At 46.4% G+C, this 11,392-nt stretch overlaps 1 protein-coding gene across 1 annotated transcript in view; it reads left to right on the top strand.

Moving 5' to 3' along the window:
• Window positions 1-1,240: 1,240 nt before the first annotated feature.
• BCL11A (B-cell CLL/lymphoma 11A (zinc finger protein)) overlaps window positions 1,241-11,392 on the top strand; it is a gene marked incomplete at its 5' end in the record, with an annotated part of 60,180 nt that continues 50,028 nt past the window's right edge. The window contains one exon of the mRNA XM_009584955.1: window positions 1,241-1,570. Within this exon, the coding sequence (XP_009583250.1) occupies window positions 1,241-1,570 (330 nt within the window). The remainder of the gene's footprint in view (window positions 1,571-11,392) is intronic.

Here is an 11,392-nt window from a genome sequence, read left to right as displayed (position 1 = left end):
GATGATTCTGTGAGCAGAAATAGCCTCATAATGAAGCTTTTTGGAGCTCATTCAGAAAATTTGTCAACTTTGACAACATTAGGCAAGGTATTTTGAGTTTAAAGAAGGCACTTCTCACTGTTGAGAGGAAATGTGGCAGTCACTTGGCCACGCTGATTTTTAGATGCTCAGGGCCACCTGTGCTAACACGTTCAAGATCATTTAGGCATTCCTTTTTTTCAGGATGAAAAAGGAAAAATGACTGATTGCCTTCTTTCCTTAAGTACTGAAAAATATCCTATCTAGCTAATATCTTTGGGTGGAATCGGTTGTGAATTTGCTATTTATTTGAATCCTGAGGAGTAGCTGAAAAGTGAGAGGTGCCTCCCCCCGCCCCACAGGCGTTTCTGCTGCACTTGCTTTTTGTAATTTCGGTTTCTGCCATTTATTTATTTATTTGTCTCGTCTCCTCCCTCCCCCACAAATAACTCCCGGCTTTCGAATTTTTAAATTGGAAGCCGTAAACGGGCTGATAGGGATAGTGACACAAATACATACGTATATGTACGCACGTGCGTTATAAGGGCTATATGTGCCGCATGTGTCGGTGCATGGGTGTGTGCGGCCATGCAGTCTGGCTCTCCCCCTCTTTTCTTTTACACACACGCATGCTACCTGCATGGCCTGTATAGGGAATATGCAGTATCTGTATGTTGAAACACCTTTTCTCTGCGCCCGCACCCATGTAGTTCAGGCTTCTAAATTTTAGAAAGTAGGTCTGGCTGGTGGAAAACACACACCCCTGTGTGTGTGAGAGAGCGTGTGCAGTGCTTTTAGCCTTGGATTCATATACCTAAATGGTACATCCGGCAATAAAACATGGTATTTGCTTCTGTTCGTAGTGCCACGAGAGTTTTGCAGTGTATTCTTTCAGCCCATTCATTTAATTTTACCACCGAATCGTTCAATCAAGTCAGAAATTTGTCCTCACGTAGGAACACAGAGACAGTTGCAGTGCTCGCTCTCCGAGTTCTGCATGCTACAGCTGCTTCTGCAAAATCTCTTCCCTGTAACTGATGAATTCATCTCCTCGCTGCCGTGCTAATAGCTGTATTGCATGGGTTGAGTTGGGGGGGGAGCAGGCGCACGTTGTGAGCAGGGTGTAATATTCATGAAGAGGGGGCTCGGCGCGTTCCTCCCCCCGCGCCCGGTGCCTTTCCCGAGAGCTCTAATGATTCTCCTTTTGTTTCTCAAACTGCAGCCGAACCTCTTGAAGCCATTCTCACTGATGACGAACCTGAACATGGCACATTGGGAGCTCCGGAAGGGGACCACGACCTCCTCACTTGTGGCCAGTGTCAGATGAACTTCCCGTTGGGGGACATTCTTATTTTTATTGAGCACAAACGGAAACAATGCAATGGCAGTCTCTGCTTAGAGAAGGCTGTGGATAAGCCACCTTCACCCTCACCAAGTGAGCTGAAAAAAGCATCCAATCCTGTGGAGGTTGGCATCCAGGTTACGCCAGAGGATGACGATTGTTTATCAACGTCATCTAGAGGAATTTGCCCTAAGCAGGAACATATAGCAGGTAAATTAAAGCAAGGAGAAGCGTTTGCGAGTTTATTTCCGTTTCAGTTGCAACGTAGCATGTTCGCAGTTGTAAACTGCTGTGTCTGTCTCTCTGTTCTGCTCGCCGTGACGGCCGATGTGTTAAACACCCTGCCTTCGGTTAGTGGTGAGCGCACGACCGGTATTTCCTAGTGCCTGCAGGATCAACAGGCACGTGGCGTGCCAGCCGGTATTTCTAACAGTATTGTTTGAGGCTGCTCTCGTGATTTGCCTGTATTGTAGTCACCGTCTCCCGGTGTCTCGCCTGCCGTAGTGCTGCAGGAGGAGATTTCAGAGCCTGCCACGCGATAAAGCAAGGAGCTTTTGAGTCTTTGGTAAAGTCAGGGGTGAAAGAGTTAACCGAGCATCAGCCAGCCTTGGTTCCATATTGGCTGTCAGCGTATGGACTGTAATTAAACACAGCCCCATGGCAAAGTGACACCACCGACCTTGACTTTAAGATGCCATTTTCGACTGGCCAGGCCAGAGTAGAGAGGGCAGTTGCTGAAGCGCACAGACATGCTTATTCGAAAAGTTTAAGGGCATGTTGGAAATTTCAAAAGGTTGGTTTGACAGGAAAGGCCGCTCTCTGCAGCCTGCCTCCTCAGCCAAATGATAAATGCTTCGCTGTGCTCTCTCTTGTCTCTGATGTGGTTTTGACAGATGTATCTTGATTTTGTTTGCGGTTTACACAACCACATGTCAGCCGTACAAATGTCCGAGGCAGAGTTCTGTTTTGTGCAACAAACAATATGAAATGTAATTTAAAAAAAAAAGGGTAAATAATTCCATTTCTTAGCATATTTTTTTTTTTTTTTTTAAAACCGGAAAGCCATTCGCCATGCAGATATTTTCACAAATGAGGTTAAAAAAATAGAGCGTACTACGTGCAAGAAAATCCCAGAGCCCTGGGAGCGTAACAAGGCACGCTCTGCTTTTAAAATCCTGCTAGTAAACAAGAGCACTACCCATTTGCAGCGAGTGTTGCAAATCACTTCAAACCGCACCAATACTACCGGTCGAAAAAGGCGAGACCGCGGCATATCAACAGCAACAAATGCCTGAACCGGTTTCAAACCCCCCCTCCCAGCAATGTTTGGGATGTGGCACTGCCAGTACCTCTCTTCGGGGAGCCCGCAGGACCGCTCAGGGTTGTCAGAGGCGCAGTACATCATCACATGATGTGCTGGAGCTTGTCTTGGGCTTGCTTTGGCCACAAAGTTAAACCATAATAGGGCAGTAGGCGCTGGGAGGTTCAGCGTGATACTCCCACAGCCTCCCTGGCCTCCAAACCGGCCGGCAAATCACGCCGGAGAGCTGTATTTTGAAGGTTTTGCGGTGGCAGCAAATACGTATCAGTGCGTGTGTGTCTGTCTGCACACGTATATATATATATATGCAAAGCCATGTGCGTACGCATGCATACGTAAGGTGAATGAATATATACTATTTCTGCAGAGTAATAGGTTTTACTTTGAATACACGTATATATTTATGTTTAAGAGGAAGCAGAGGCTCAGCTGGTGCTAATCTACATTTTGAATGAGACTTACAAACCCCAGTAATTCCGCATATTGCACTTCCCAGCCACGGATGTTAAAGGTGGTTTTTTTTTTCCCCTAGAGTGGTAGAAGGGCAGTGCCCATTTCCATGTGCTGCCTGCGATCTGACGGAAAACGAGCAGAAGCGTAGGGCATGATTAATGAAGCGGGAGCCTGGCGGAAGGGATTTGTAGTCTTCTGAGCTCTGGAGCCATACTAAATCACCAAATATGGAGGAGCGGCGGTATGATGTAACGCTGTATTTACGTACGGCGCCGCTCTGTTGAAAAGACAAAACACAGTATCTGTCAAGCAAGAATTAAACCCGCCCTCCTTGCTGTGGTACCAAATAGGTCCCTTGGCCGGAGGGACAGCCACGCCGGGGAGTTCTGCACGAGAGGAAACTCCTCAGCTGAGGGTTTTGCTCTGGCACTCGTTCGGCGCGGGAGACTTGGCGAGCCGAATCACGCTTTCGCATGGCGCGGGTGACGTGAAGCGAGCAGAATTTGGCCTGGCGTGGTGTCACGGGGCCGTTAATTCAGAAAAGGCTGTTGTTTTAACTGACTTTAGATGTGTGGTGAGTGGAGGGCAATGGGTAAAGAGCGGTGCACATCGGCAGGGGCTCATCCTGCTTGCTTTCCCACGTAGGGATCGCTTTTTCTGTGCAGGTGGGCCTGGCTGCGAGCAGGCTCGGGTCTGTGGTGCAAGCCACAAGCACTGTTGTGAGTAGAGACTGAGCTGCGGTTGTCCAGACATCTCCTATCCCAGGTTTTCTGCGTGGTGGTGCCCAGCCGTGCCCGCAGATGGGAGGTCCAAGAGCACAGGTCTTCTCCTGCACCTCCCCGGCCGGGACGGAGCCAAGCGGCGCTGGGGTCCCCTGCTTGTTCCCGGTGGTGGGAAATGCAGCCGGGCTGCGGGAGGGGGGAAGGAGCACCAGGAGTTATGGGGTCTTGCACTGTCCCTCCCCTTTGTGTCTTCATCTCCCCTTTCACTTGGATGAGTTTAACTCCCTCGTATCCCAAAGAAGTGTGGCAATAGCTGGAGTGACCCGTTGCTTGTAGCCGGGAGTTTGCAGGGTCAGGCAGTAAAATTACCGGTGAGGGTCTTGGAGTGAGCTGTGGAGTTCAGGTTTATGGAAGGCCCCTGCAGTGAACCTCAGGCTCTTCCAATTACGGTATTTTATATCTGATTGCTGTGCAAGAATGCAAAATGCAAAAAGATGTGAGTGTGGAATTGAAAGAAAAAAAAGGATAGAGGTTGCCTTTAGAAAAATATACGGGAGTTGAGTGAACTGATTCTTCCTGGTAAGAGACCAGAAAATATGTTTTTAGTAGCAATGTAAAAATGTCCCTAATTAATCGTGAGGCTGAGAAAGGTGTTACAGGTTGGATGCAGTATGTGCTCTGTCTGCAGTTTTGTAGTTAGTGTGTTGGTGTGTTACAGTAGAAGATCATCTTAAGATAAGTAATGGTTAAGAATCAGCTCATCTAAAGACAAGGAAGGAGGCAGCGAGTCATTCAAATGCAGGGAGAAACGATGTCTGATCTCTGTTTTAACCGTCGATAGGCTGCTCTTTATCCTCACTGTTTTCCAGAGACGGGGATGATTACAAGAGCTTATATGTATGTGTGCAACCTGTGCAGTAGCTGTGAGATCCATATAGGTGCAGGCATGCGTACCTGTCTCTTCCGTGTGGGTGCCTGCCTGCGCGTAGCTTTGACTTGCTATAAAATTTTGAGTGATGCTGATCCAGCGCTATAGCTGAAATGCCATAAATTTAACTGAAAATTAATAGGGTATGTTGTGTGGGTCCAATGAGGCAGCTTTCATCAATATGTATGTCAAAGCCTCACCACCAGATACCGGCGGTCCGTGATTTGCAGTGAGTGCTATGGCAGGGCTTTAGTTATCCGCTCTCATATTTTACAATAGGGGGAAATATTAACTGAAGTATCTAGAGATCAGTGAATGTAAAATTGCTGTTCACTTATTGAAAAGGCCGAAGAAATATTTATCGTCCGCCCGTGTCAGGTTTTAGCGGTTTGTTTGTTGAATGTATAAATCCGAGGGAATTAATGAACGGTTGGTTTTTTGGGTGAGAAGGATCTTAAATGTTAGTTGGATTCAGTTGAAGGAACACTTTGGAGTGCTGCTGCATATTCCCCTTTATAATGCCGAGTGTATATCTGCGGATGCCGTATTTACTGTACAAAGAGGGGAGGAGGAGGGGAGGTCATTTTTACTGCTCGAATCCTTTATTCTCAAGCTGCTTGTAGCATTCAAATAAAATACATGGGAAAACAATGTAAGAAAAACCTCTGTCTGCAGTAATCGGGGGTAAGGTGGACATAATTCGGTACTAAATTCTGGACCAAGTACATTTGATTATTACAGTTCTCAGGAGGTGGTGTCTTTGAGTAGTCATTACACCACAGAAATTTTCTTGGGCTGTTATTGGTAGTTGCCATTGTAATTCTGTAGGTTGTAAATTGCGATTCCTTCTTATTTTGTTTTGTTCCAGAGACAAAAAATTACTGATGACTGCATTGAATAGTTAGCATTGCATCTGGACAATAAGATGAAAGCTTAAAAAAAAGGGGGGAAAAAAAGGAAGATGGAAATATTTTGGAGTCAAATTCTGTCCACTTTCCCCATACAAAGAAACAGAGAGCACAGGCTGGGTGAAACAGTCACAGGCAGGAAAAATAGTCAAGGTGCTACCCAAAGGCTCCCGCTCCTGAGATTCGGAGCCCTGCGTACAAGCTGTATTTGTAAGTAAGACAGAGAAAGGTTGTGAACCGGCAGCTTGGCTGTTTTGTCAAAGTACAATGTCAGAGAAACTCTTTCTAAGACAAATTGTAAATAGAAGTGTCACGATGATTGCATGATTGAGCTCTAGAAGTGTCTTGCAATTGTTGGCATTGTCAGAAGACTTTTGAAAGCTTAATTAAAGGCGGTGGCCTGTGCGCGGGGGGGGGGGGAAATGTAAAAAACGTAGGGGATCAAAAAGTTGCTCTAACGCTACTCGTGTGGGGATACGGGGAAGAGTCAATAGTTTCTCTGCTTTCCCCGTTGCCTTTTATAAATAACGTTTTTTGAAGAAGCAAACACGTGACACCAGTATCATCCTTTGTACGAGGTAAAGATTGTGTTAGTTTTCCTATTCCCTGCTGTTCCAGACAGTTAATGTAAAAATGGCTCATGATTGGAAACACAAATACGAGTTCACTCAAAGCACAGAAGCAGGGTAGAAAGTTTTCCTCTGCCTCGGCATGATCCTTCCAGGGGGGCATCAGAGTGTCGCGGTGCCCTGAATATTTCTGTTTTTTTGTTTCCTGCAATTCAGATCTTCTGGTTTAGAGGATGAGAAACATGTTTTTTGTTCTTTCTCCTATTGTACGGGACGTTTAATTGTGGAGCTCACTATGGGTTGAAGCATCGCTGCATCCAAAATGCTTGTGGTTGAAGAGGCAGCCCGGCATGCGTTCAACTTCGTATAGATCTGAAAAGGCGCACGTTAGCATCACGTGCCGAAAGCTTTGAAAATAATGCGCGTAATAAACGTAAGGCTCTGTGCGGCGAGTCCCAGCAACGAATGCTGGCTGATGGAAACTGAGGCAGGGAGAAAATTAAACACCTTCAAATTAGCCCGGTGGGAGAAATAAAGTCTTCCCTAAACATTCCCATAATTTGGTAATGCCCCTTTCAAAGGGGAGGAGGCCTATTAGCATCACCCCGTTTTGTATATGCAAGCCTCAGCCCACGAGCTCTTTCTTATTTCATTCAAATAATAAAGACGATTAAAGAGGCTTGCGAGGCAGCGTCAGGCAACGGGAGTTCAGCCTCCAGTTGTTTGCCTGCATGCATCCTCATTACGGAAATTTTTTGGACAAAATTCCCTTCAAGCTTCGGTCTGTTTTTATATGCAATAGTACCAGCTTTGTGCAATAAAAGGCGTTTAGCATCAAGCTGGACATGGCCTGGCACGTTGCCACTTGGTGGTTTGTTGTTTTTTTTTTTTTTTTTTTTTTAGCTAATCGCTGAGGATCTCTCGTTACCTTTCTGCTTGTTGTGATTTTGTTCGGGTCGCGGTGCTGCCAGCGATGTCGAGAGTCCAAGGAGGTTGTCTTCTCAGCCTGGCAGGCGTCTGAACGCAGCTTCCGTCCGGGAGGCTCTATTTTATGTGTCAGCTTCTGGGATATTACACAAGTTCATAAAATACGCCGAGCTCATATATTTTAATACATTAAGACCTATGCTTATACTGGTAGCATGGCCCTAAAATTAACCATTGGTTGGTTCGTTGTTGTTTTTTTCCCCCTGGGCTAATGAACATATTTTATCTCACTTTGTACAAACACGGTAGCTCCAGCCTGCCTCCTGGTAACGTCGGGCATAGCAGGTTTAGGCCCACGATGGTTGATATCAGTACATGCATTGCTGTGATTTATTACATACTTTTAAAAATAACAGGCACATTAATGGGCCCACAAACCACCCGAGCGGTTGGGATGATCTGTTTTTCATTTCATAATGAATTTCCATGAAACTCAGTTTGCTCTTTAGGGCCCCCATCCTCCTGGGTGCGCTTTGCCCTGCTGGACACTGACCGAAGAGCACCTGCGCTCTTAAATGCTTGCAGGAGCTGGACCGGTGACTGTGGACCCTCATGGCCGGGCAGACCGAGTGCTCGCATTATTCAAACACTCCTGTGTTAATGACAAACCCATTTTGAAGCCCATAAACATCCTCCCCGTCTTCCTAATCAGGTTTAGTATGCAACGCATCCCGTGCGGGGTTCAGCGAGTTTGTTTCCCAACCTTTATTGGCCAGCTGCACTCACTGTGCATCTTTAAAACGTTTCAGCGAGGCTTTTCGCTCTTCTTCCGTGAGGGCTGGTAACTTGGTGGCTGCTCCCCGGCTCATTCTTCATTCGGAGGTGGCATTGCCTCGGGTTGGCAAGGGAAAGGTTTGCGGTGTGGGGTGTGGTGAGGTCAGCCCCGATCCCAGCAGGGAATTTGTGTTCTTCATTTGCCTTTACAATCGGAGCACAGCTACTGTACCTTGGAGCAGCTCTCAGGTGTGAGCTCAGATGGGCACATGTAAATGTGCTGTCAGATGCAACACAGGAATATTAATGTTTCCTCACCACCATGCCATAATAAAGCTGTACACAGCCAGCTTAATATGCAGCCAGGCTGGGGAATTGTATAAAACTTCGATAGCCTAGCGTGAATGACAGCGGTGGAAAAAAATATTCAATATGCCACAGTTTGCATTCATGTTTGCCTTTGATCTAAAGCAAAATGAAAACATCCGCTTCTTTCCCTCCTCATTTCGTATAGGTGTTCTTCCTCTGCAAAATTGGCTAGTGAGTAAGGAAAGAAAACAAAGTATGGGGCACGGTGCAGTATTATTTGAAGCACGTTAACGCCAGCCTGCTGGGGATGTAATTTTTCCAAGTACTGGCAAACATTTATTCTTTATACTTGGGATCGTTTGCTTTGCTTTTCATTCTTTTTTAGTATCTGGGTCTGGTTGAAACAAAGAAAATAGAGTCACCACAAACAGGGGCTGGAGCTCCCTTTGCCCCTGGCTGCAGGCACAGCCCAGGCTGTACATCCTCTTCACAGAGGTTGCATTTGCATCTTCTTCTGGGTTCAGATCTTCAGCTCCGTCCAAAGGTGTCTGTTTTTCAGCGCGGCTGTGTTAGAGGATTTCTAATAATGTGCTCATTTAACTGAATCAACAGCTGTCAGGAGCGGGTGTAGTAAATCCACAAAATGCACAAAGAAAAATACATACGTTTCCTGAAACAAAACACTTGAAACAAATTGGCTGCCAAAAAAAGCTGCTGAATTCTGGGTTTGCAGACAGTGCACCAAAGTGTTTCTTCTCTCTGCTCTCCCCAGAGACCTCTCCCCACTTGCCTGCTGCAATTCTGCTGGAACTTTGTACCTGAACAGGTTGCTGTGAAAAAAAACCCCCACCACTTTCCCCTATTTGATGACTATGGAGCTCAGCTCGGGCTTAGATTTTTGTGTTTCGCACTAAATAAATAGCTAAACCACCGAGACTGGAGCAAGAAGCAAAAACCAAATAACTGCATTACCGTCAAGGAAATAAGGCTTGATATCCCTGTGAAACAGCTGTCGAGGAGAAGCAGTGCTTCAACTCTGCCCTTCCAGGTGGGCGTTGTCAGGGTGGTGCTGAGGTCTGAAGCAGCTTCAGAGGGTGCTGTATTCGCACCGGAGCGGGTGCTGGTGGAGGGAGACCTGGGGAGCTTTGGTCAGTCAAAACCAAGGAGTCTCTGCTTCTATCCTCTCCCTGCTTTGCATAAGTGCTGAACAATTACACCTACAATTTGATCTTAGCTTCAGATAGAAAAACCTCTGCCTAAATAAACAATGGAATTACTGCTGAACAACAAAGGCTTAAAGAAGAGCCCTGCCTTCAGTGGTGTTGTTATTGTTGTTGTGGATATTATTATTAGTAGTAGTATTATTATTACTACTACTGCTACTATTACTACAACTATTACCTTTTTAAAATAAACACACATTACAGTTCCTCACTCCTTAGGAAGTAAGGAGTTCAATTTTGCATTCATTGCTCACTTAATTGATTTAGCAGGCAGCAAAATATAAAATGCAAAAATAAAAATACCCCCCCACCCCTACAAATTCACAGCAATTAATTTGTCACCCAACGTTACTTTGCTATAGCATCACAGCTGGGTTTTTTTTCGGACATTGCGTGAATCATCTAGGTTTCGTTGCATTTTAGCTACTGAGTTCATTCTTTCTGGAGTAAGAGAATATATCAGCAAAACTGTCATGCTTCAGCCAGGGCACGGCAAGCGCGTGGAGCATTTACTGCATGAGGGTGGCCAGGGGCTTTTCGCTGTGTTTTCTCTATTATCGATGCTGATTTTCATATTTAGGAAATAGTTGTTGTGTAAAGAGAAACAGTAGTTGGGGAGCCTTGCTCTCTTCGAGGAGGTAAAACACAGTGGGATGCGTTTGGAAAAAGAGAGTTTTACCTCCCGAAAGATTATTTAGGGGCTGTATTATTTTGTAATAAACTATAAACTGTCCTGCGTTAAATTTGTGTTACATTAGAAAAAATCAATAAGGAAAAATTAAATTCCGATAAAGATACTCTTGGATCTTTGAAAACAACTGCTGTCCTTTTAACTAAAACATTTGAGGAGCTTCAAAGAGTATGTATTTCTTCTGATCTTAGAGCTGTGTGACTGGTAGCAGGGAAAAAAAAAATCTTATTCTACATACAAGTGGATTGCTTAACAAGTCAGCACAGACACATACTTGTTTGTACAATAGAGATAAAAATTCCTGTATAAAAATAATTCAGTTGCTGACAGCAGGCATTGTGCTGGGGCTGCCTCTTTTGTGTTGGCCGGGGGTCAGGGACCACGGCTCCCACTTTCTGCCGGGGGGAGGCTGTCACGATTGCTTGCTGGAGCCTGGAAATAAGTTAATTGCTTTATTTTAAGGAATACTCAGAGCCCAGTGGTGTGGTTTTTACGTCCGTGTGCCGTCTCCGGAAGCGGTGAAAGAAGGGGGGGGAAAAAATCTCCTAATGGGGGAGATGACCTGAAGGCAGTTTGGGAGACGTGGCCTTCAAGAACTCGGCGACCCGGCGGTAGTTTCTAAACTTTTGTTTTTAATCTAATTCCGATTTATGCTGTCACATCCCTTATCAGCCCTCGATGAACTCACATGTGAAGTAATGTTGGTGTCAGGGGGAATCGGTCAAAACCGGGGACTTGTGGCTGACACAGATGTTTGCCGGTGCGGCTTTTGTGGCGCCGGGTCCTATTCTGTTTAATAAATGTTTAAAAATGTGGGGCGTTAGCACGGCCCCGGGCATCCTCTTTTTGGCTCTGCAGGGGCGCAGGTAAGATCAGCCATGAGGTTGGGGAAGGCTGGGGAGGTAGGAATAGAAATTATTTCGGCGTTCGTCCATCCTTCAAAGCCGGGGTGCCGGGGAAGCAGGCAGCACAGCCTTCCTTCCCCAACCTCCTCCTGCCCCTGGGGTCGCTGGCGAAGCCGGGGCTCCCCTCCTCTGCCCCCCTCGGGGGGCCGCAGGAGGTGCCGGCAGGATCAGGCCCCGACGGGGACGGCCGAGTGTGGAGCCAAGTTTGCGAGTGGCCGCCGGCGCTGAGCAGTCCCCCCGCAAACTCCTCTCTCTCTTTCGGCGGCGGCGGCTTTGGCCCCCCCGAGAAAAGCGGCCTTCTC

Source organism: Fulmarus glacialis, unplaced genomic scaffold (assembly GCF_000690835.1).
Source record: "Fulmarus glacialis isolate BGI_N327 unplaced genomic scaffold, ASM69083v1 scaffold8809, whole genome shotgun sequence".
Taxonomy (NCBI): Eukaryota; Metazoa; Chordata; class Aves; order Procellariiformes; family Procellariidae; genus Fulmarus; species Fulmarus glacialis.
The sequence above is the reverse complement of the archived record's forward strand: the minus strand, read 5'-3'. Positions and strand labels throughout refer to the sequence as shown.